The sequence below is a fragment of the Stegostoma tigrinum genome, chromosome 24, assembly GCF_030684315.1.
Source record: "Stegostoma tigrinum isolate sSteTig4 chromosome 24, sSteTig4.hap1, whole genome shotgun sequence".
In the NCBI taxonomy this organism is placed as follows: Eukaryota; Metazoa; Chordata; class Chondrichthyes; order Orectolobiformes; family Stegostomatidae; genus Stegostoma; species Stegostoma tigrinum.
In genome coordinates, this window is record NC_081377.1 from 31869529 (window position 1) to 31895379 (window position 25851).

At 40.8% G+C, this 25851-nt stretch overlaps 1 protein-coding gene across 3 annotated transcripts in view; it reads right to left on the minus strand.

Annotated features, from left to right (window-relative positions):
• Positions 1-25851, minus strand: part of cep85 (centrosomal protein 85) — an 81001-nt gene that overhangs the window by 37120 nt on the left and 18030 nt on the right. For all 3 annotated transcript variants that reach the window (XM_059654331.1, XM_059654332.1, XM_059654333.1), the window contains 2 exons: positions 10354-10503; positions 438-1255 (listed from right to left, as the gene is read on the minus strand). In XM_059654331.1, the coding sequence (XP_059510314.1) occupies positions 438-1255; positions 10354-10503 (968 nt within the window). The remainder of the gene's footprint in view (positions 1-437; positions 1256-10353; positions 10504-25851) is intronic.

Consider the following 25851-nt stretch of genomic DNA (forward strand, 5'->3'; position numbering starts at 1 on the left):
ACTAGTAGGACCAACATTTGTTGCCCATCCCCACATGGCTTGGAACTAAATGGCTTGCTAGATCATTGCAGAAAGTAGTTAAGAATCATTCCCATTGCTCTGGGTTAAAGTTGCATGTAGGCCAGTCCAAGTAAGGACAGTGAATTTCCTTTCCTAAGAGAAATGCATGAATCAGATAGTGGTCTCTCACATTCACTATTACGGAGACTAGCTTTTTATTCCAGACTTTTTGAATTTGACTGGGAATTTAAATTCCATTAGCTGCCATCGTGGCATTTGAACCTAGTTCCCCTACATCTGGGGCTTCAGGATTACTAACCCTGTGATACTACCAGAGCACTGAGTATGGCCTCAAAAAACCACAAACTGCTGGGGTTCCTCCTGCCCTTCCTAACCAAAAACTTGCTCAAATCACAAACTGAATGTAACAGCAATACCTGCATTTGTTCCACTTGTTGCCTCAGGCTCTCCAGTTGTTGCTGCTGCCATATTGTTAGGTCACCAGGTTTATCATTAGAGTGAATGTCAAACTGTTTTCCACATGTTCGTTCCTTTAGCCATACTGGAGCCCATATTGCTTGCTGTGTTTGTAAGCTATGGAGCCCTTCAGGTACAGAGCCTGCACCATTAGGTCGCAAACAAGGTCTCTGCCCCAACAACCCACTGTTCGTGGACGCATTTCTGCTCTCTGGCAAGGATTTAAAAGTCATATTGGAGATACTAGAGCTATCCTTGCTTCCAGCTCCATTGATATCATGAGATTGTCCTTCTTTGCTACATTCTTGGAAATTGTATCTAGGATCGTCATAGATAGTGTTCAAAAAAGCAGACTGATTCAAAGTTGGCTCAATATTAGGAGTTTCAAATTTTCGTACCATCTCATCTGATCTCAAATATTCAACATTTGGATAGGAGCCGTCAAGCACATTCAGTGCAGGTCTGTTTGTTGAATCTACAGGTAAAGGTTTAACACTGATAGAGGGTTCTTCCGTTTTGACAGCCCTGGTCTCAAAGTTAGAAGCATCCACCCCATTCAACCTGGACAACGAAGACCACTGTTTTCCAGATCTTTGATCTTGTGTGTCTGACAGATCACTTGGCTGCATGGATACAGAATTGAAACCAGAATCCCCCACTGGATGGAGATTAGATGAAGTGTTACCAGAAGAAGTGGAAGGCATGACATGCGCAGTAGGAATGATAGACAGCGAACGGATGGGTTTGAACAAGGAACACCCACTGGAGCTGCAGAAATCTGTAAGAGATGAAAGAGATAGATGGAAATTAATTAACAAGAATAGGTACACTTGCAGGCCTCTTAAAGAGTGGGTTAAAAGTGTTCCTTCGGAAGTATCTCAGCTTTTCAGGCAAGTAATGCCCCAAATACTTGTACTACACAGATGCACAAACGCTGATTCAAAAGTTTGGTAAAAGTAGTACCTTTTGGTACAGATCACCAACACCAAACTTATTGACACATGGCCCCCCATTTTTGATTTCAAGTGTCAAATATTTTCCACGAATGTATGCATTCACTCATCAGTCGAGGCATAGATGGTTATATAAAATTTGAGACGCTACTCCACATCAAGGCAAGCAAAAGAACAAGGAAGAGTATAGCACAAGAACTGGCTCTTTGGCTCAACAATTCCTTTCTAAACCAAAAATCTTTTGTTTCTACACAGTCTGTAACCCTCTGCCTATTCATATCTCTGCCAAGAGGTCTCAAAACATTGTTGCTTTATTTGCCTCCAGACACTTGCCACCCTCTGGGAAGAAAGCCTGCCTCTCTCATATCCTTGAAATTTATCCCTCTTATTTTAAACCTATATCCCATAATTGACATTTCTAGCCTGGGACAACTATTCATTCTATTTATACTTCTTAATTCTATAAAGTTTAACAGGTGGCCCCCCATCTTTCAACATGAAAGCAAACCAAGTTTGTCCAATTTGTCCTCAGCTAACCAGCTAAACTTCCAACCTGACAAAATCCTAGCTAACCATTTCCGTACCCTCGCCAAAGCCCCCACATCCTTCCATTAGCGTTGCAACCAGAACTGTGCATAAATATTCTAAACACAACCTAACTAAAGTTCCATATAGCTACAACATGACTTGCCAAATTTTCACTATTCTGTAACCAGAGTAAAAACAAGCATGCCATATGCCTTCTTGATCACCTTATCCAAGTGTGTTGCCACTTTCAGGGAACTGTGGACCTGCACCCTAGATTTTTCTGTACTTTAATATTGCTAAGGGTGCTGCCATTTACTGCACACTTCCCTCCTGCACTGGATCTTCTAAAAATGTATCACCTTACATTTATCCGGATTAAAACTTCATCTGCCTTTTCTCCAAGTCTCCAGCCTATCTATATCCTGCTGTATCCTCTGGAAATCCTTTTCACTATCTGCAGCTCACCCAATCTTTGTCATCTGCAAACTTACTAATCAATCCACCTACATAAATGATTTGGAGGAGAACGTATGCTACAAAAAAAAAAGGGGGGGGTTTCCAGCACTGGCCCCTACACAACACTACTGTTCAGGTTTCCTGTCAAAAAACATTTCTACAGCTATTTTGTCTTCCGAGTAGGCCAGCTCTGAATGCATCTCACCATGAATTCCACCCAAATTAATTTTTGCATCGGCCTGCCATGAGCAACTTTGTAGAAGATCTTGCCAAAGTCAATATAGACCAGTACCACCCTGTCTCAATCATCTTTGTCTTTTCCCTCTATAAACGCAACCAAGTTTGAGACGCTTGACCTTCCCTAAACAAAGCTATGCTATCCGTCACTAATAAGTCCATAAGTTTTCCCAAACTTGAATAAATCCTACCCCTAAGGATCTTCTCCAATAATTTCCCTACCATTCATGCAAGACTCTCCAGCCTGCAACTTCCTGGATTATCCATGTTGCCCTACTTAAAAAGGAAGAACTTTGGCTATTCTTCAGTCCTTTCAGACCTCACCTGTTACTGAAGAGGACAGATTTTGTACAAGACCCCAGCAATTTCCTCACTTACCTCCCTCAGTATTCTAGGATATCCCCTATCAGGACCTGGGGACTTGTCTACTTTAAATGCTTTTCAAAACACCCAACACCACCACTATTTATACTGACATGCCCGGAGAATATAAACATACTTTCCAATGTTCACCATTCTCAATGTCCTTCTTCTTTGTGAAAATCAATGCAAAGTATCTGTTAAGGACCTAACCAACTTGCTCCAGCTCCAAGCATAAATTCCCTGCTTTCTGCCTGAATGGACCTACTCTTTCGCTCCATACATAAAATGCTTTGGTACATTCCTTAATCCTAACTGCCAAAGACATTTCATGGTTTCTTTTAGAGTTACTAAATTTCTTTCTAGAGTTCTTGCCTGCCATTTTTGTATTCTTTGAGGGGTCTCTCTTCACTTTCCTAAACTTTAAGTAGGCCTCCTTTTTCTTTTTTCTGAATTCTCAATTTTTGTCATCCAAGGTTCTGGAATCTTGCCACTCTTATCCTTTATTTTCACAGGAACGTGCTGGTCCTGATCTCGAAACCAGCTGGCCTTTAAAAGATTTCCGTGTGCCAGACAGATTAACCCTCAAAGAACCAGCCCCAGTGTCTGCCTAAATAGTGCGGTATGTAGCCTTTCCCCAGTTGAGTACTTTCACCAAGTACTCTTAAAACATACAGAACTGTGAACAGTGACCATAAATGCTCCCCCACTGAAAACTCTGATCACCAGGCAGGGCTCATTCCCCATATCAGGTTTAATATGACCCCTTTCCTCGTTGGACTAGTGAGGTATCATTTGAAAAAGCTGTTTTGGATGAATCTAACAAATCCCCCCAAATGCCATGGCATTAAACCAGTCTCAGTCAATACAAGGGGAACTGAAATCACCCACAACAACTTCAGTGTTTTCACACTTCTCCATAATCTGTCCACATCTCTGCTCCTCTATCATCCAGTGGCCATTGGGAAGCTTGCAGCTTCCATGAACTACTGGAGCTAGTACAACAATTAAAACTGTGTTGGTGCTATCATTCCACACCACACGAGACAATTGAGCTAACCAAGCCACAGTCAAAAATCTTCTAAACAAGTGAGATGCAAATGATATCTGCATTGTTTCTTCCACAACTTAGCTACGAGGTGACCAAAAACACCCTCCTCCAGTAAGTCTCGGTCCATTATCAGACTGAATCCCAATTCAAACTCCATTTCAACAGACAGTTGTTAAAAGTTGGAGCTAAAAATGAGAAACATTAGGCTGGGGCATACAATTTCCACCCAGTGAAACAGAATATTGTAAATTTTGTTTTGTTTTAGGAAGACAGTTGTACAGGCCATTTCAAACTTGATCATATTTTACACCTAACTTAAAAAATTAACTTATGAAAGTTGTTGTTTTCAAATAGCAGAACAAACTTAAGTTTAACAAGCCAACATTTCAGGATAGCTACAACACTGGTTATTATTGACTCATCTGGGACAGGCAACAAAAATCAGTCAAGTAAGAAATAAATATTGTATCATAATAAACATTAACAAACTTCAATTACTATCCCCATGCAGCAGTTAGTGGTAACACTAATCTCAGGCTGTTATAGATATTATTAAAGAATCAGTTTTTTTTAAAATCCAGCAGCAGCGGCCATGGAAAAAGCAAACACTATTTTTAGACACCATCCATGAGAGTTTGAGATAATCAAGTCAGTGTTGTCGTAGCTATTAATGGAGCCTGAGCGACACTCATGCAATATTTTATTTTCCAAAAGAAGAGTTGAAAGGCAGAAACAAAACTGGGAAGGAGGTCTGAAGTGTGATATAGTAACTAGCGTATTTGAATAAAAACAACTTACCTTCATAAATATCCAAACTGTAACATCTTCACAATAAAATCCATAGGTGCAATACCTGCTTTCTAAAAGTATTCTGCATCACGTGCCCCTATCTTTGCCTCAAGCAGTTTCATTGAGACATTTATTGATCAGCAACAAATTTGCATAAATGAACATAAACTGCATTTGTACGGTCACGTTGAGTAGTTGGTTGGTTGGGTGGGTGGAAGGAGAAATGAGTACATCCCGTTCCATTTAGCCAGAGAGAACACTGGCAAGAGAGTTGCTGGTATAATTAGCACCACTTCTCATATTTCACAACTGGAAACAGACAGCTTATTCTTAGTCCCTACTAACTTAGTTTTACAAATGGGATTTTGAGAAAACATTCCATCAATCCATGAATTTCATACAAATATTTGTTTCCATACACCGCTTATGTTCAGTTCCAGCTAGCTTAAAACATACACATTAGATCTGGCATTGAAAATCTTGCTCAAAGACGAAAATCACTAAGTCTCACAGCAAAGGGCATCAAGTAGATTGTTAAGACCTATTATGATTTGGGTGCTTCAGCAGAAATAAAAAAAGCTTAGAAATTTAAATCTGTAGGAACACCATTACTCAGTTCAACACTTGGCTAGTACCAACCATAAAACACAAGACCAGTACTAGACTTGTTAGACCTCAGCTGAAGTACAGGCAGCATGGTGGTTCAATAGCTAGTACTGCTGCCTCAGTACCAGGGACCTGCATTCGATTCCACCCTTGGCAAGCGTTGGCACTTGTATCTGCATGGGTTTCCTCCAGGTGCTCCTGTTTCCTAAATTGACTATAGTGGCCAGGGATATGTAGGCTAAATGAAATCAGTGACAGGGACTGTTGGGTGGAAGAGGCGGGATGCTCTTCTAGGCTACAAAGCACGAGTCTTGTGATAAGGAACATTCTTCCACGAAAGACAGATCAAAAGAAGTTGGGGCTGTTTTACTTTACGGAAGCCAGTTCGCGTGTGCGTGTGTGTGCGGCGTGTATGATATATATATGGGCGCGAGCGCGCACGAGAGCGAGAGCGAGAGGCAAGAGACAAGCGGGGGGGGGGGGGGGAAGATAGCTACGAAAGAAACAAGGGTGTAGCAAGGTAAAAACTTTTTCACCACACAAGAAGTCAGGTATAGAGAGAGAGTGTATTGCCTGTCTGGTGAAAGCAGGTTCAATTGCAATATTCAACGCAGCACTAGATGATTCTTTGCTCTCCCCAACAATAAAAAAAACGCAAGGATAATGGGAGAAAATAAAACTAAGAAACTGGCACTAGGTAATGATGCTCAGTTTATAAGCAAGTGCAGGCACAAATGGGCTCCTTCTGCACTGAAGAACTTCTGTGGTTGAGAGATGCAAGGTCAATATTCTATGAACGGTTCTTACTAGTGCTCAAATCAAAAACAGGCATGCTGCAATCAAGTCCAGACACTTAATTACCACTGCAAAACTTCCACTCCCTCCCCAAACTACTGCACAAATGTATTACAAAATAAAATATATTTAGATAAGCTTAGAATGCCTGCCTGCCTGTATGGATTAAGTATGTTTCTGCAAGTTCAGTTTTTTCAAATACATTTTCCCTATTTAAGTTTCCTTACATTGTGGATCATTCAGTAACTGAAAAAGACAGATGATATTTGCTCCCTTCTCCTAATTAACAAACATTAAAATGGCTCAAAGCCCAGAGCTCAAAATAGAACCACCTCACCACAGTCATGACATCAACGGAGAAGAGATCAATTAAGCTGGTAGATCAAGTTCAAAGATTTTGGTATTTAATTGGATTTAAAATTTACACCTATAGCTGGATTGCCATAAAATAGTTAAAATATGAAGTATTCAAAAATCAATGTAAATGATTATTAATTTTGACAATGAAGCTTGTTTATGTCATTTACTCTCAAGAACCACAGTCAAGGGAGATCAGACATCAAGAGCAAGGCGAGCATAAAAGTGCACTATTGAAGGCTACAGTCCATTAAGATGAGACGGAGTAATTGGAAGTGCATGGTAAAATAAGGCTCAGTTAATACAGCTTCAAGTGTAGGTCATGCTTGACTAATCTATTTGAATTCTTTGGGGAGATAATGGACAAATTAGACAAAAGAAAAGCCAGTAGATGTGATCCATCTGTGGGCCTTTGACAAAGGTGCTGCAAAGGAAACTGCTAAGAAAGATAACAGCCTTATTAGAGGCAAGACACTGGCACAGATAGAGGATTGGCTGACAGACAGAAGGCAGAGACTAGGTATGAAAGGGGGCTTTTTCAGAATAAGAGCATGACTAGTGGAGTTCCACAGGGGTCCATGCTGGGACCACAGCTATTCATGTTATACATTAATGATCTGGATATAGGAACTGAAAGCATTGTTGCTAAGTTTGCAGATGATACAAACGTAGGGGAGGAACAGGTCGTGTTGAAGCAGCAGGGAGGCTGGACAAGCAAACCAAGAAGTGGCAGATGAAATACAATGTGCAAAAGTGGAGAAAGAGGAGAGGCATGGACTATTGTCTATATGGGGAAGCTTCAGCAATCTGAATTACAAAGGGTATTAGGAGCTCGGTTCAGAATTCTGAATTCTAACTGCCAACTGAACCTGCATGTTAGGAAGGCAAATGCAGCGTTAGCGTTCATTTCAAGAGGGCTAGAACACAACAGCATGGATATGGTGCTGAGACTGTAAGGTTCTAGTCAGACCAGATATAGTGAACAGTTTGGGTCCTGTATCTAAGGATGGATGTGCTGGCCTCAGAGAGGCTTGTTATATGCAGAGCGGTTGAGGACTCTGGATCTGTATTCTATTAAGGAGTATAGCAGGATAGGGAAAATCTCGCTGAAACTTAATACAGAGGGGCCTGGTAGAGTGGACATAGTTGAGGATTCCACTAGTAGGAGAGACTACAACTTGGAGTACACAGGCTCAGAGTGAAGGCTGGCCCTTTAGAACGGAGATGATGAGGACAGTGAACTTGTGGAACTCACTGTCATAGAATGCTGGGGAGGACAAGTCACTGAATATATTTAAGACCAAAATTACTTGGTTCGATCAGTAAGGAGAAAAAGGAGGTTACAGGAGAATGGGGTTGAGAAACACATCAGCCATGATCAAAAGGTGGAGCAAACTTAATGGGCTGAATGGCCTAATTCCGCTCCAAATTTTAAAGGTTTTATGGTTGTGCTAACAATAGTAGGGGCAACATGTTACCAGAAAATTGGTTGACAAATATCAGGTAAAAAGATGTACACAAATTGATCATTTCCAGGGTAACAGGATGCAGTGAGTGGTGTCACAAACATGCAGAGGCCTCGTTATTTACAACTCTATGTAAATAACATGAAGGGATTGCATATATTATTGTTACATTTGCTGATCCAAAGGTTGGTTGGAAAGTAGATTGTGAACAGGACAGGAGGTTATACATGAAACATTTTTAGGAAAGGGAGCCAAGCTTTGGCAGATATCTTTAAGATAGTAAACTGAGCTTGCCCTCCTCAGCAAGAGTAGAAAAGCAGGGTATTATTTCAAAGCGTAGAGAAATTAGAGTCAGAGTTGTACAGCATGGGAACAGACCCTTCGGCCCAACTCATCCATGCTGGCCAGATAGCCTAAATTAATGTTGTCCCATTTCCCATTGGCCGATATCCCTCTAAACCCTTCCTATTCATACACCCATTCAGATGCCTTTTAAATGTTGCAATTGTACCAGTCTCCACCACTTGATTCCATGCACCATTCTCTGCATGAAAAAGTTGCCCTTTAGGTCCCTCGGCCAAATTCTGAGGTATGAAAGGATCTGTACGCCTCGGCACATGATTCAAAGTTAGCATGCAGCCACACGTTGAATTAAATAAAGTCAGTTTTTTCCAAAGTTTTCAGCAGCTTTATCTACTGCATTTTATAGAATCCCTACAGTGTGGAAACAGACCGTTCAGCCCAAGTCCACAGTGACTCTCTAGTGCATCCAACCCAGACATAACCCCATGCTCCATTCCTGCAATCCACCTAGCCTGCATATCTTTGGATTATGGGTTGAAACTTGAGCACCTGGCAGACACCTAAGTAGACATGGAACGAATGTGCAAATCCTGCGGCGGGAACTGAACCCAGGTCCCAGCTGCTGCGAGGCAATGCTAACTACTGAGCAACTGTGCACTTCCTTTCCAACATCAGGAAAGGCTGGAGCAAAATTCTTCTGAGCAATGATCCCTGAATCAATGAGGGACAGACTTCAGGAATCAACTGACAATTCAGGATGCACTAAAATTAGGTAAATCAGTTGAAACAGCAATATGGATTGTATCTTCAGAGTCCAAGTTTTGGCACTGACCTTCCTAAGCTGCTCAGTACTTTTAGTGTAGGTGCACCCACAATGCGGTTAGAGAAGGAGCTCTAGGATTTTCACTTAGAAACTGAAAATAGACATAGAAGTAGACCATTCAGCTTTCAAGCTTACTCCACCATTCCATATGATCGTGGCTGATCATCTAACTCAGAACCTGTTCCCACGTTCTCCCCACACTATACGATCTCTAATTTTAAGAGCTATAATCGAACTCCTTGAAAACATTTAATGTTTTTGTCCCAACCGTTTCTGTGGCAGAGAATTACACAGGCTTACCACCCTGTGGGTGAAGAAATTCTTCATCTCTACCCAAAAAGGTCTTTTATATCCTTAAACTATGACGCCTGGTCCTGAAAGCCCAGGTCAAAAGCAATCTTTCTGCACTTACTTGGTTTGTTCCAATTAGCATTTAAAATGTTCCTTTGAGATGACTTCTCGTTCTAAGCTCAAGTGAACATAACCCTAATTGGTTCAGTTGGTCTTTCTAGGTCAGCCCTGCCATCCCAGGAATCAGTGTAATAAACATTTGCTACACTCCCTCAATAACCAAAACTGCACAAGTTGTGCGGAATAGGGTTTAAATTAGAGACAGGGCTACCAACAGAGCTATTTACTCAATGATTAATAGTTCATAAAGCTCAGCACAGCAAATGGCAAGAGAGATAACCGTACACTATGTAATTTCTTTGTTAACTTCCTGCTTTCTCCACAAAATATTATCCTGACCTAACTGCCTACAGGTACCTCACTAAGAAATACTACAGTAAGCCTAAACAGTGAATGTTAGTTTGAAAAGAAAATCTGACAAAGGCACCATAAGCCAATACCAATCTAGTCTTCATTCAACACAAACATATACATTGAAAAGGTGTTACTTACTAACATGATTTTTTGCTCCTTTCCTGTTCCAGAGTCAAGTATAACAAGATCAACTACTGAGATTCTAACCAGGAATAATTTAGAGACTATCAATACTTCTGTTCAGTGAAACAGTGTTTTGTGTCTTATACTACTTAGTTGACAAACATTTGCAATGCAGCCCAAGACCTCTTAAGTAATTTTCTGGAAGCTGCACTTCAGCATCACATCTATTTCCTAACTCTCAATACAAATTTCTATTTAACTCACCTTCTGTGCTATCAGAACAAGATGTTCCTAATGCAGTGTCTCCACTGTCTGCTGTACTGGGCCGTCTTTCTGTCCTGCGTTGAAACTTTTCCGAAAGTACTGGCGTTTGCCACTCTGTTTCACAATATCTTCCTCTTTGAAGATTAGAATCTGTGGGAAAAAAAGGATTTTAAAACATTACTTGGCTAATGCAAAGATTGCATTTTGATTCCATTGTCAGATTACACAGCTGACCCACCCAAATGCAACATTAGTAACAACAGTAAGAAAACAATGTAAAATGTTTAGTAATGGGTGAAAATTGAAAGGCTTCGAATTTTAGATTAATTGAGATGGTGGCATGCAAGCCTACAACCCTGGTGGCAAAGAGCTTTGGCTACATTATGGACGGCTCCCTTCGAGTGCTGGTTGCACACAGGCCCAGCATGCTACATTAATTCAATTGAAAACTAAGTGGTTGTGGGCATGGTTTTACAGTGACCACACCACAAAAATTGGAAGTGTGCGCAAGTATTTTTAAAAAAAACTGTCAAATTTTAAAAAAAACTTAGAAGTACAAATAATTTGATTAGATAAATCATTGAGAACAGATTTTGGGAAGGTCAGACACAGTATGTTCAGAAATTTTACAAGCTATTTTAAAAGTTAAAATGTTAACACTCAAAAATGCAGGCATGCAACTGAGAAGCATAATTAGAAAGCAAATATCCCCAATTCACCGAAAACTTAAAAATGGAGATCACAGCAGGTCAGGCAGCAACCAAGGAGAGAAAACAAGCTAGTGTTTCAAGTAGAGAGAACTCTTCATAATTCATACTTTCCTTAAGTTGGCATTTGAAGTAGTGAACACTGAGTAGTAGTGTTGTCTGGTCTACCAAAACTTGCAAAGTACTACTGTGTGCTGAATATATTGTAAGTTCAATATTGGGCCTTGCCTGTTGGTCAGTGTGTCAGTGAGCATGGATTCTGATTCTCTGATCCCTGTTCTCTTCAGGCCTGGTCCCCAACTGGGATAGCTGATTGCTAACCTCCATTTTGCTGTTCACTTACAAATATTCTTAATGCAAATAGATTGGTATACAGCACGACTGTTCATTTAATTCGCTCCACATGGGGCACACTAGCAGCAACTAAGCAGATTTGCTTTACAGTTTGAAGCTTCCTCACGTATCCCTCAAACTTTTGTTTTATTAGAAATTGTGTTGTGATAGCACAAACCAATAGCAGTTATGAACCCCAAAAGTCAAAGTCAACAACAGCAAGTGAAAACATTCTCACAATCGGGTGTTCAAATTCAGGTTTAAGACAAAATTTAGCATTTAAGCTGGCAACCTCAGACTTCAAGCAACTATCTATTTGTCAAGAACAAGTCTGCACGATTCAAGATGGACAGCATCAGTTGAATCCCATCTCCCAACATTCACCTGCACTTTCTAGCAAGGTCATGAGTCAGCAATCAGAAGCAGGATAGTTGCTTGAATTTTACCATAAACCATCAGATTGAAAGGCTGACTCATACATTAATTTGGCATAATATGAAGAATCAAAGCAAACCAGCAGAATTCTGGCTGAGCATGATTTAATTAAGTTCTATAAAGATGGTACTATTAAAACAGTCTGTATTTAAAAAACTTGATTAGACTCATGCAAACCAAGTTACAGCAGAATGTAGTCACAGGTTAAAAGATTTGCTTCATTTAACTGGGTCACAAACTCATACTGCAATTAAATTGCAGTAACTTCATGAAATATAGATTATTTTTAAATTTGTCACTGGGGTACCATAGAAGAATGCTTGCCTGACAAGTTTCATACAAGCAGTCCATAATGAAGAACAGATCCAAAGTAGAGAGAGAGAGAGTGTCACGACTCATTGGGGTAGCACACAAAAAAAAATGAAGCTCCACTATGTCAGATCATCACAACTGTGAAAAGATCTGGTCAAATTATCCAAAGTCTCCAATTTACCTGGCCAACTAAGATCACACTCAAGGTTTCTGTACCTAAGAAAACAACTCATTACAAATAAACTTGATAACCAAGAGAATTAGCAAGTGATTTTTTTTTTAAACATATAACCTCAACTTATAACTCTATTCCCTTCTTAAGGATAGAAAGTGAAGGGGTGCAGGGCAGAAACAGGCCCTTAAGATCACCATGTCTGTGCCACCTGTGATGCCATTCTAAACTAATTCCACCTTTATCTCCTTTCCCCAGCTCAGAATCCCTACAGTGTGAAAACAGGCCATTTGGCCCAACAAGTCCACACCAATACACTGAAGAGCATCCCACCCAGAGTCACCCTGCTACCCTGGTCCCTGTAACCCTGCATTTCCCATGGCTAATCCATCTGAGCTACACATCCCTGAACACTACAGGCAATTTAGCATGGCCAATCCACCTAACTTGCACATCTTTGGACTGTGGGAGGAAAGCCTGGAGGAAACAGATACACTGAAGCAGAGACAATGGCAACCACCTCTCTAGGTAGGACATTCCAGACACCTACCACCTTCTTATATAAACCCCCGCCCCCTCCAAACTTAAACCAAAGCACTCTAATATATGACATTTCCACCCTGGGAAAGAGACTGACTATCCACTTTATCGATGCTGGGGCTTACTAATCTCACACTGGTTTAAAGTAATCTGCTTTGGAAGTGCTTGATAGTAAAGAAGTTTGTACTATCCCGATTTACAACTGGCCATATGGAGGTGGAGGCTGTTCTTTTGTCTCAACCCATGGCTCCCGCTTCGTTTAGCTTCTCAAGTGGTCATAAGCCTGGCACTTTGGACAAGTGTAGATTGTTTTCACTAAAATGCCCTTATAGCTAATACACTAATCCAAGCAACACCCTGATAAGCCACATTTGTACTGTCTCAAGTCTCCACACCGTTCCTGTAGAGTAGTGACCAGAAAATTGCAGACAATACTTCAAACGTGGCCTCGTAAAGTCCTTTGCAGTTACATCATGATTTACCAATTTTTATACTGGTCCCAAAACAAAGAAGCACACCAAGCATCTTTGCTATCTTATGCACTTCTGTTGCCACTTTGAGCACGATGGTCTTATACCCATAGATCCCTCTACATACCAATGCTCCCAACAGTCTGACCATTTACTGTGTACTCTTCTCTTGCATTTGACCTCCCAAATTGTGTCATCTCACACCTGTATGGATTGAACACCATCTGCCATTTCTCTAGCCAAATTTTCCAACTCACCCAAATCCTGCTCTATTCTTTGAGCCTTCCTCATTGTCCACAGCTCAAATTTGTGTGTCATCTGCAAACCAGATCACCTAGTCTTTGTCCAAATTATTTAATGTATTACAAACAGAGGTCCCAAATGAACCTTGCAGACAATGACAGGTTACACATTTCCAGTCCCAAAGAGATTCCTGCCCAACTACTGTCTTCTTAAAACAGAGACAGAATGGATATCAAGGGCAGGAAAAGAAAGGGAAGAAAAACCAGGGAAACAATTCAATCGCAATTTGGACCAGAGGTCTTGAGAATTTTTTGTTTACAGGATATGGATATTACTGGTTAAGTCACGTAGGCAGTGGAATGGCCCTATCAAATAATACAACAACTCTTGGAACACCAGGAGCTGGCCTTCTTCTAGGGTTAGCTAAACTAAACAGGGAAATTACAAGATCTAGTACTGCCTTTTGTAACATCTTTTCCAAGGCTGAAACTCATTACATGCAGCAATTGAATTACGCTAATTACATTGCTGTTACAGACTGCTTTAAACAACATGAGAGAAATCTGTGTGTTGTTTACCATGCCAACACGGTAAATAGTAAGCCACTATAGTTGGGAATAACCCGGACAACCGTATTTAAAGGGAGCCACTTGAATAAGCAGGGTTGACACCTGGGAGGTAATGTCAGCACAAGCAGGAATCATGGGTTGAGACAAAGAAGAACAGCCACAGCCTGAACCTCCATGCGGCCAACTGTGAATTGGGGTGGTACAATTTTTTTTTAAAACCAACAAGCACTTCCAAAGCAGATTATGTTAAACCAGTGAGAGGACGTGGTAATTTTAAGAACTGTTAAGGTTTCTAAAGTTTCACAGAATTGCATTTGGGTAAAACAAATCCAAAAGTTAAAAAAACACACACAAATGATGCTTATTGCCAACACTCACTGACCATTCCCTAATTGCCCAAAGAGTTAAGAATCAATTGCATTGCTGTGGGCCTGGGGTCACACGTAGGCCAGACAAGGCAAGGATGGCAGTTGTGATGACCAAGAGTCATCATTAAGCAATATAAATTTTTTCCTGACAATCAATGGTCATCACTTGACTTTTAATCACAGAATTTTATTGAATTCAAATTCAACCATCTAACATAGTGGAATTCAAACCCAGGTCCCCAAAAACACCCCAGAGAATCAGCAAGGCGGCTGTGCGGGTGTCCCTGTGATCATCTCCCTCCAAAACAGGAATGCCTGTTGTTTTGGAAAATGCTGGGAGATGGCTCACTGGGGAAGGCAGCAGTAGGGCTATAGTCATAGGGGATTCATTTATAAGGGGAGTAGATAGGTTGTTCTGTGGTTGAAAACGAGACTCCCGAATGGTATGTTGCCTCCCAGTTGCACAGGTCAGGGATGTCTTGGATCGAGTGCAAGACATTCTGAAGGGTGAGGGTGAACAGCCAGCTGGTCACACATTGGGTCATGAAATATCTTTAGCAAACAGGGTTAAGGAACATCCCAAAACCTTTTATTCATACATAAGGAGCAAGAGGGCAACTAGAGAAAGGGTGGCCCACTCAAGGACAAAAAGGAGGGAAGTTATGTGAGGAGTCAGAGAAGAATGAGTGAGATTTTTAAATGAGTACTTTGCGTTAGTATTCACCGAGCAGAGGGACATGATGGATGTTGAAGTTAGGGATAGATGTTTGATAAGTCTAGGCATGGTGGGGGTGGTGTTGGGTATTCTAAAAGGTGTTATGGTGGATAAGTCCTCAGGTCTGGATGGGATCTATCCCAGGTTAGGGAGGGAAGCGAGAAAGGAATTAGCTGAGTCCTTAACAGACATCTTTGCAGCAACCTTTGAGCATGGGTGAGGTGCAGGAGGACCGGAGAATTGTTAATGTCGTCCCCTTATTTAAGGAGGGTAGCAAGGATAATCTAGGTAATTACCGACTGGGTGAACCCGACTTCAGCGGTGGGAAAGCTGCTAGAGAAGATACTGAGGGATAGGATCTATTCCTATTTAGAAGAAAGTGGGCTTATTAGTGATATCAGCAAAGTTGTGTGCAGGGAAGGTCATGTCTTAGCAACTTAACAGAATTCTTTGTCAATTCCTCAAAATTGAGATGAGGCAAGGACTGTAGATGTTACATACACGGACTTCAGTAAGGCATTTGATAAGGTTCCCCGTGGTAGGCTGATGGAGAAAGTGAAGTTGCATGGGGCCCTGGGTGTGCCAGCTAGATGGAGAGAGAACTGGCTGAGCAACAGGTAACAGTTGTAGTGGAAGAGAGTTTCTCAAAATGGAGAGCTATGACCAGTGGTGTTCCACAGGGATCTGTGCTGGGGCCACTGTTGTTTGTGATATACATAACTGATCTGGAGGAAGGTACAGATGGTCTGATTAGCAAGTTTGCAGATGACGCTAAGACTGGTGGAGTAGCAGATAGTGAAAGGGACTGTCAGAGAATGCGGCAGAACATAGATTGGAGCTGGACAGAGAAATGGCAGATGGAGTTCAATCCAGGCAAATGCAAGGTGATGCATTTTGGAAGATCCAATTCAAAAACAAACAACACAGTAAATGGAAAAGCCCTGGGGAAAACTGATACACAGATCTGGGTGTTCAGGTCCATAGTACCCTCAAGGTGGCAACATAGGTTGATAGAATGATCAAGGCAGCATACTGCATGCTTTCATTCATCGGATGGGCTATTGAGTACAAGAGTTGACAGGTCACGTTGCAGTTGTATAGGACTTTGGTTCAGCCACATTTGGAATACTGTGTACAGTTCTGATTGCCACATTACCAAAAAGGATGTGGATGCTTTGGAGGGTGCAGAGGAGGTTCACCAGGATGTTGCCTGGTATGGAGGGCACTATCTATGAAGAGAGATTGATTAGATTAGGATTATTTACATTAGTAAGACAGAAGTTGTGGGGGAACCTGATTGAGCTCTGCAAAAATCATGAGGTATAGACAGGGTGGATAGCAAGAAGCTTTTCCAGCACTGCCAGAGTGGGGTGGGGGTGGATGCAATTACTAGGGGTCACAATTTCAAGGAGACAGGAGAAAAAAAAGTTTAAAAGGGAGATATCCGTGGAAAGTTCTTTAGGTGGGGGAGGTGGTGGCTGCCTGGAACTTGTTGCCAGCAGAGGTGGTCGAGGCAGACATGACAGCATCATTTAAGATGTATCTAGACAGATACATGAATGGGGAGGGAGCAGAGGGATGCAGATCCTTGGAAAATAGGCAACAGGTTTAGATAGAAGATCTGGATCAGCGTAGGTTTGGAGGGTTGAAGGGCCTGTTCTCATGATGTAATTTCCTTTGTTCTTTGTAATACTACCCGGTCTCCAGATTAAATAGCAGTGTTAATACCATTAGGACATCACCTCCCTTCATTTCGTTTTGCTTCCTTGCTGTTGACACAAGTTTTCACACACCAATGCTCCTTCATTCACTGGTTGAGAATGCTCCCTCCAAGGGCAGATTTTCAGGGAAAGATGAAAGACAGACAGCTTGCTGTTAGGAGACTTCCCAGTACCTCCACACAAGACATACAGATTGTTCAATGCTTTCACTTTGCAGACTAGGTGGTTCTCTGCTGCCCTGCTCTCATAGAAGCCACGGGCACCTGGTCACCAGCCAAACAAATTGACATCAAGCAGTTTTCGATGGGTTCTAAACCAATTGGCTCCATGGTGTCTGCTGCTGTTCAGTGTTCCAGGAAAAGGCAATATTGAGACATGCACACAATGTAAAACATTTTTTAAAACTGCAGACTTTTTTTTGCAATCACTTTGCTTTAAAAGCAGAATCTTTTGTCAACAGTCAAAACTGAAGTCATATGTATTCTTTGCAAGAGGTATTAAGTAAAAAGAGAGGGCAAGAATATTGCAAACTTCTTGCCCAGAGTAAAGCTTCAAATTCAACAAGTTGTTCATTTCAGCAGAAAGGAACATTATACTATTACAGTATCGTGGTACTTTAAACAATTGCGAGCAATGCAAATTTGGTCCTTGGGTCAGCAAGCAAAACAATCATATTTCAGAAATCTATTTACAAAACGAGACCAAAACTAGCCAAAATAGCTTCAATGAGAAAAAAGATGAAGTCACTAATATGCTCCCTCATTCTAGCCAACACGCTCTAACTGTCCACTGAGTAAATGCAATACATTCAGTAACACAAGGCTCCAAATTTAAAAATTAGCTGGATTTTGACGGAGGGGCAATGCTGGGTAGGCCAAAACGAAACAAGACAAAAAAGTCTTTCGTATCCAAATTGCAGCTAATTACTATCCACGGATCCCTGCTGGACAATGCAGTCGCCTTGATAAATAGCCAGTGATGAAGAGATTGATTTCTGCGATTGAGGCCTTCACAATCAAAACTGGTCAATATTTTTCATAAGACTCAAAACAAACCTGGCTCCAGTATGCAGCTTTGTAAGGACAGGAGCAGAGGTTAGATGAAAAAAATTCCATAAAACAATTTAATCTCTAATAGGGTTTACTAGGAAATGATTTTCAAATCCTTCCTCGCCAAATCAACTTCCTTTTAAAAAATGTCTTATAACCCAATTTTATCCAAAATTTTGGTCAGTGACCTAATATTTCACATGGCTCAGTGTCATAGTTAGTATACATAACACCCACAAAGCCATGTTGGGACATTCAATTATATTAAAGGATGTGATATAAATTTTGCTTTTATGCCAAGTTAAGCAAACATCTGTAGCTTTGCTTATATTTTCCAAAAGTTCAATTTCTATATTAACAAATTCCTTTTCGTAATATTTCCCCAAGAGAAAATTTCATTGAAGTCTGTTTACAGGATAGATTATCAATTACTCAACATCATTCTCTAAGGGGCCTACATTCACTTTGGCCCTCCTCTTTCTTGAAATGAAACACTTGCTGTCTGCTTTTTCATTTACAGTTTGTCCTTACAGTTTATTTTTGTCCTCTTATTTCAGTCATCTGATTGGGAAAGTTTTAAAAACCAATCCTCAATATATTGTACTAAACTAAAAGAGCAGCTATCATTAACTTCCTTGGTGAACCGTTATTGGTTTACTCATGTCATAGAATCCTTATAGTTCACTGGGAAGTATTTTTGTTGTGAAATAGGAGGTGTGTTCAACTTTTCCAGACAGTTCCAGGTCTGTCCCCATCCATTTGCAATTAACCTTATTTACATCTAGCAGAGTTGTTTTCAACCCAAGTTTCTCTCTCAAAACGAAATGTTAAATTCTACTGGTGATAAAAATCAGTTTCCGAAGATCTTTTAGGAAATTTACCTTAGTACACTTCAGTTCCAAAACTGCCTGATCGTTGGTTGGATCTCGTGTTCTAGGAAACTGCCCTAAATACACCTTGTAATGATCAAGAAGTCACCCACAATTAACGTGCTGCCATGTCCTTATCTGCTGATTTATTCTTTGTCTTGAGTATTGCTACTGTTTAGGGGCCTATAGGCAACTTCCATCAGTGTCTTCCCAGTTATATCTTAGCTCCACCCATTTGCATTCTACATCTTCCGATCTAGATCATTTCTAGCCATCACACTTATTCCAATCTTGTATCACATTTAATTCAAAAGCACTTTGCCATTTCACCACCTTTTCCTCTTTGACCTTACATGCTGCCATTCTATATTCGGTGCTTGGTCATGGCCACACAGCACAGAAACGCACCCTTTGGCCCAAACAACCACCCCAATTTTAACTAGTCCCACCTGCCTGTTCCCAGCCCATCCAGCCTTTCCCCATAACTGAATGCCAGCAACATCCTGGAACATCTCATCAGAACCTTTTCCCAGCTGAATATCCTTCCTATAACAGGGCGACCAGAACTGGACAGTACTCTAGAAGAGACTTACCAACGTCCTGTACGACCTCAACATACCATACTCAATGCTCAAACCACCCAATGAGTGATGCAAACTTCAAGGAATTTCTGACCGAGGTTAGACGTACTGCACAGAAAGCTACCCTTCAGTCCAACTCATCCATGCCAATCAGATTCACTGTTCTGCAACACTACCTTTTAAAGACCCCAGGACGAGGTTGATCAGGACCCAACACTCATCAGCCATACTCCAATTTGACTGTTTCCTAGTGGTTGCAATTTTCATATGTTCCAGAACCCTTTCCATATCCTGATTTTCAGCTATTTCCTGCATGTTATTTGCATCTTCAGCAATGTTGATAAAAAAAACTTGTTCAATTCATCTGTCATTTGTTCATTTTCCATTGTTAAAATGATCCAGACTTACTTTCTATATGACCAATGATGTAAGACTTGGTCAAATCTTTCCTTTTTAAAAAAATGTCTACAGAAATTCTAACCATCTGTTTTTCTATTTCTGACTAGCTTTCCCTTAAACTTCTCTTCCTTATTAATTTTACTATTCTATCTGATCTTTTGACCTTCTATTCTTCCTTTATGAAATCATATTTTTCTCTCACTTGAGCGCAGCATGGTAGCTCAGTGGTTAGCACTGCTGCCTCACAGTGCCAGGGACCCGGGTTCAATTCCACCCTCGGGCAACCATGTGGAGTTTGCACATTCTCCCTGTGTCTGCATGGCTTTCCTCCAGGTGTTCTGGTTTTCTCCCACAGTCCAAAGATGTGCAGGTTATGTGGATTGGCCATGCTAAATTGCTGGTAGTGTTCAGGGAGGTGTAGCTTAGGTGGCTTTAAGGGGATGGGTCTGGTTGGGACGTTGTAAGGGTCAGTGTGGACTTGCTATCTTCAACATTAAGTTAAGCACAGAGTGGGTCCATCCCTTGGAATGTCCGCATATTTTGAAATACCCTTTTAAATATCTGTCAGTGCATCACTACTAACATATACCTTAAAGCCTAAATTTGCCAGTTCACTTTAGCTAACTCTACTTTCACAAGAGTCCATTATAAGTTGAGCAGAGTTGACATATCCATGGACATATACATTCAAGATGGCACAAAGCAACGAAATTGTATTACATGTGAACCTTATGCAACCACAACAATTCTGTTTCTAGCTCACAGAACATTCATCTGAAGAAACACAAAGAAACTTAGGAGGGATCACATCACAGAATTAAAAAGATTAGTGCAGAAGGAAGGCATTCTGCACATTGACAGTATAGATACTGTTAACTTCACTTAGAGCTTTTTCTCCATATCGCTGTACATATCATAGAAACTGGTCATTCAAGCCTTCTTGCATACCTCAACTGAATGTGTATCCACCACATTTCCAGGAATAGTTTCACCTTGTCTACCTGGTCAGACCCTCATGATTTTGAGAGCTTCTACCAATTTATCCTACAGCAGTGTCCTCGCCAGGGAGAACAATCCCAACATCTCTAATCTATTCTCATAACTGAAGTGCCTCATCCGTTCTCAAACCTTTCCAGCACTCTCTCCCATGTGTTCACATCCCTCCTAAAGTACTCAAGAACTATACACAGAGCACAACATCCCTGCTCAAGTACATGTAGTTTAAAACCAGATTATAAAGTCAGCTGTAAAGGAGCTAGTTTCAGTTTTGATCGCAGAAAGGTAGTAGTAAGTACAGGTCACAGGAATTGAAGATTTTATACAATTTGTTTTCTGCCATTGTAGCAAGCAATATTTTTACATGGAATTTAGAAGCACTAAAACAAAAACAAGCTAACACTTTAAAACCAATGTTTAATTTCTCTTACACATTATCTTCTACATAATTTATTCATTGAACAGTGTCAAAAGTCTATTTCATTCCATCTTGCATGTTGATCTAAATTTTTGGACTGGAAAACGATTTGTAGTGATAGCCCCAGGGGTTGATTTGGAGACCTTGCTTTCACTGATACATTAGTGATCTGGATCTTTGTGTGCAAGTGAAATTTCCAAGTTCACAGATGATTAGAAAAACTTCGAAATATTGTAGAGTGATTAGAACATCAAAAAAAAGGAGGACAAGTTGGCAGTGTGGGTGATAAGAGATGGCAAATATAGTTTGATGCAGAAGAAAGAGGTGATACGTTAATGGTACAAACATGGAGATGAAGTAGAAAATAAAGGGACTCTACTTGTTAACCAGAATCAAAATGGACAAGTAAATTGGAAGAGTCTGCAAACTTTATATTAAAAGTTTTTATTCTCCTGTGACAACCTCAGGACTACTGGGCTCAAGCATCAACACACTTTCCTCAAAGTGTCACAACAGCATCCGGGGTACAAAATATTTATATAAATACATATACAAATGCATGTCTTGTTCTTTGGTCTGATTAGTGACAGTCATGACCTTTAGTTTATGGCTTGGTGATTTGCAGATAAGATTGACAACGATGAATCCACAATGAGATCATGAAAATTAGCTTTTTGTTAATTAGGAGCTCATTCTTTAACAGAGGCCATTGGTAACCTTTAAATTTAAAGAACACAATTGCAGAGTTAGTTTGGGTAAAATACGAAATAGGAAAGAAAATTTATTGGTCGCTAAACAGCAATGAAACTAAGTGTATAGAGGAGGGATATGTGCATCATAAATAAGGATGCCATGTTGTGCTTCACCAGGTTAGTGTCCTGGAAATTAAGGACCTGGACGGACTACAGTAGACAAAACCAAAAATAAAAATCTTTGCCCAAAAAGCAATTGGCCTCAATATTTTTGGATAAAGGATGCCCAAATATTAGTATAAAAATCAAAAGAATAAAGAAAACTGAGTAGAAACACTGGTCATAAAACTTCTAAAATTTTGTTCTCAGACTCCCAAAGAATTGGTAAGTCATTAACGCAATACTTTGATTCAAGAAAGGCGGTGGGCAGATAGCAGCAACTATGGACCAGTTAGCCTAACATCCATCATTAAAATTTGCTAGAATCTATTGTTCAGATTGTTACACCCCATGGAGGAAGAAGAGTGTTCGTGGAGGACATTCAGTTGAGTAGGGTGGAAGAGGTAGTGAGCACAAAGGTAGACAGACAATTTTGATGACAAAGTACTGCAGAAGCATGAGCTAAAGAGTGCTGAAACGAACAAAGCCGACATAAAAAAAACACCAAGCTCATTTCAAGATAACAAGGTGTAGAGCTGGATGAACACTGCAGGCCAAGCAGCATCTTAGGAGCAGGAAAAGCTGATGTTTTGGGCTTAGACCCCTCTGATGCTGCTACGCCTGCTGTGTTCATCCAGCTCTACACCTTGTTATCTAGGGCAGCATGGCGGCTCAGTGGCTAGTACTGCAGCCTCACAGCGCCAGGGACCCGGGTTCAATTCCCACCTCAGGCAACTGTGTGTGGAGTTTGCACATTCTCCCTGCGCCTGTGGGGGTTTCCTCCGGGTGCTCCGGTTTCCTCCCACAGTCCAAAGATGTGCAGGCTAGGTGGATTGGCCATGCTAAAATTGCCCGTAGTGTTCAGGGGTGGGTGGGTTATAGGGGGAATAGGTCTGGGTGGGATGCTTCAAGGGACGGTGTGGACCTGTTGGGTCGAAGGGCCTGTTTCCACAGTGTAGGCAAATCTAATCTCAGATTCTCCAGCATCTGCAATTCCTATTATTTCTCATTTCAAGTAACTAGTATTAAAAGATCACGATTATGACAGCCTGTTATCAAACATGTATACATGCACTAGCCATGATTGGTTAAGTTTTAGCCTTAGCCTAAGCCTTTCACAGATAACAGTGTGGAGCTGGAGGAACACAGCAGGCCAGGCAGCGGAGCAGGAAAGCTGACATTTTGAGTCAGGACCCTTCTTCAGAAAATTCAAAGCCTCTTCCTATCTCGAAGAAGTTACTGAGCAGCCTAAGCCTTTCAAATTGGATTACACAGGAATACGTGATATAAGTGTAGTAAGTTGTGCTTGACAGTAGTGTTGCCCAATGGTAAATAAACTGATGTTTTGCAACAATCCATGACCTAGCACATTATCTTGGGATGAACTACAGGCCCCAGCACAAGCTCAAAACAACAACAAAAAAAAAGACAAATTGCTGGAAAAGCTCATCAGGTCTGGCAGCATCTATTGAAAGAAAGCAGAATTAACAGTTCGGTTTGCCAGATCTTCCTCAAAGGTTTTTGATTTACAGCATCCAGTTCTTTTGGTTAAATTTGAATAACCTTGCATTTAAAAAGGAACCTCAGTTGTATTGTCAAATCAGATGGCTTTTTTTCTGCTACACTTGTAACTTTGCACATTATCTGAACAGCGAAGTCATCATGTAATGGCACTTTGAATTCCCTGATTGAACATGCCTTCACTACACTTCCAGGGTGTGCATTCTACACCCTAACTAGTCTATGTGGAAAATGTTCTCAATGCTGTGCACACTTCTGTAGTGAATTGTTTCCAATTATTCTAATCTGTCCTTTTACAAGCAAAAACATTTTCTCCCCATCTGCTCTGTCCAGGCCCCTCATGATTTGGAAAATTAACATTCTTCCCTTCAAGGAAACCATTCTTGTAAGTCACTTTTCTCTCTCTCTTATGCATTCACATCTTTCCTGAAATGCAGCATCCAGAAAAAACAGACAATACACCAGCTAAGCCTAATTAATCTCTTAAAACAAGGTCACTTGCAGTTTTTGTTTATTGCAGCAGTGAGATATTAGAACTCAAATCCTAAGCTGTCACTGCCCTTCGTGGAGCTTTGTGTGTAAGAGATCTGGAAAGGATGTGTGACATTAGATCCCGAAATGCAGTATTGGGAATCAGGCATAATGCAATCTCATGGCAAACAGTCTGAATTACCTGGATGCGAGTAGTTGAGACAATCTACGAAAACAGTAGTGTCTTTTGAGGAAGTTCTGGTTTCAGAACTTCAAGGAGCTTAAAACCCCTTACAAAGGAACAATATTGTATATGAGATTTGGTTACCTAGTGCCAGGGATATTCAGGGTGCTGCTAGAAAGTGAAGCTGATCCTACAATTAGATCTGTAATGCTCTTACTGTAGAGTGGAGTAAAATGACCTACTCCTACTTCCATGCCCTATGTTCCCAAAAGAAATTTTAAACACATTGCAGATATGACACGTCCTCACAAAGTCAACTCAGTTAATATGGCTTTCGTTTCTTGCTGTTAAACGAACAGTGACCATATGACTGGTTTCACTTTCATGTCACTTGCAAGACTTGTGTGGCCTGCCTGCTCAGATGACTCATGCCTCAATGCTCCAGCTCTTTCCTCCCATCTAGTGACAGAAGCTAGTCAGTGCAGTGACCCCAACTGATGGCTGCTCCAACAAACTTCAGCCAATAAAGGTAAGCTGGTGAAAAGCTAAAAAGTACACTTAAAGATAGTCACTACAGCCCCAAAAAGACAATAGGGATAAATAAAAATAAAAGGTGCATGTTTAAACAGCTAGGACTGCAAATGTTGTTTGGTACACTGTTTAAACATGCACCTTTTTATTTAATCTGGGCAAGAACCCAACTCCAACTTGAATGTCGATGCATGTGTGAAACCCTGATTCACAGTAGCTTTCCATCAAAGTGCAGTTTTCAAAAACTATACAGCTTTTCACTGAGGGCTTACTATGATTTATAAATCGGTGAACCAAGTTCAACCAAATATGCATATTACTTCAGCCAAAAATTTGAAACATGCTCCTGATTTGTAGAAATGAATTTTCAAAGTCATTGCTGGGAAAGAAAGAAAGATGGTGTTGGCTAAAAATCAAAAGAAGCTCCAACATTTCTAGTTAAGCCTGCCCTCAAACCTTCTCAATAAACAGAGAGACGCTTGTCAGTGCTTTTGCCAACAGTTAGGTGTGTGTGATGGCAGAGATTGTTCAGAAGGGCGAGGCAGGTCCCAGACCAGTTAATTTATTCAGTGTTGTTTCAGCACTGAATGCTACAATAGATGATCAGCAAGAACAACGTAAGTGACAACATTTTATCTTCAGATTTCCTTTCACACTTCATAATCTTCCAAATGCTAAAAAAAATTGCTTTGACAGTTAAGAATTGTGAATGATCATCAGGTGCTAGCAACAATAGAGAAAGAGCAGAGAGGAGAGAGGGGCTAAGGAAACTTCTAGAAAATGTCTAACTCTTTTGTGGAAAGAGGAAAAGGAGTGAAGCCTGCCATAGATCTCACTAACAATCCACTGCCTTTGTGTGGGTTTGTGAATTTCAATTAGTAGTACTTTTCCTTTCCTGTATTACCTTAAATAAGACCATTTTTCAGCAGCTATCTTCTGAGTTGTTCATCTCACCACCACACCCCTCCCCAAAGTCACTGCCTCCAACTGTCATGACCAGATAATGCTCTGCAATGTCTTAACAGAGAAGTTGGCCAATTTCA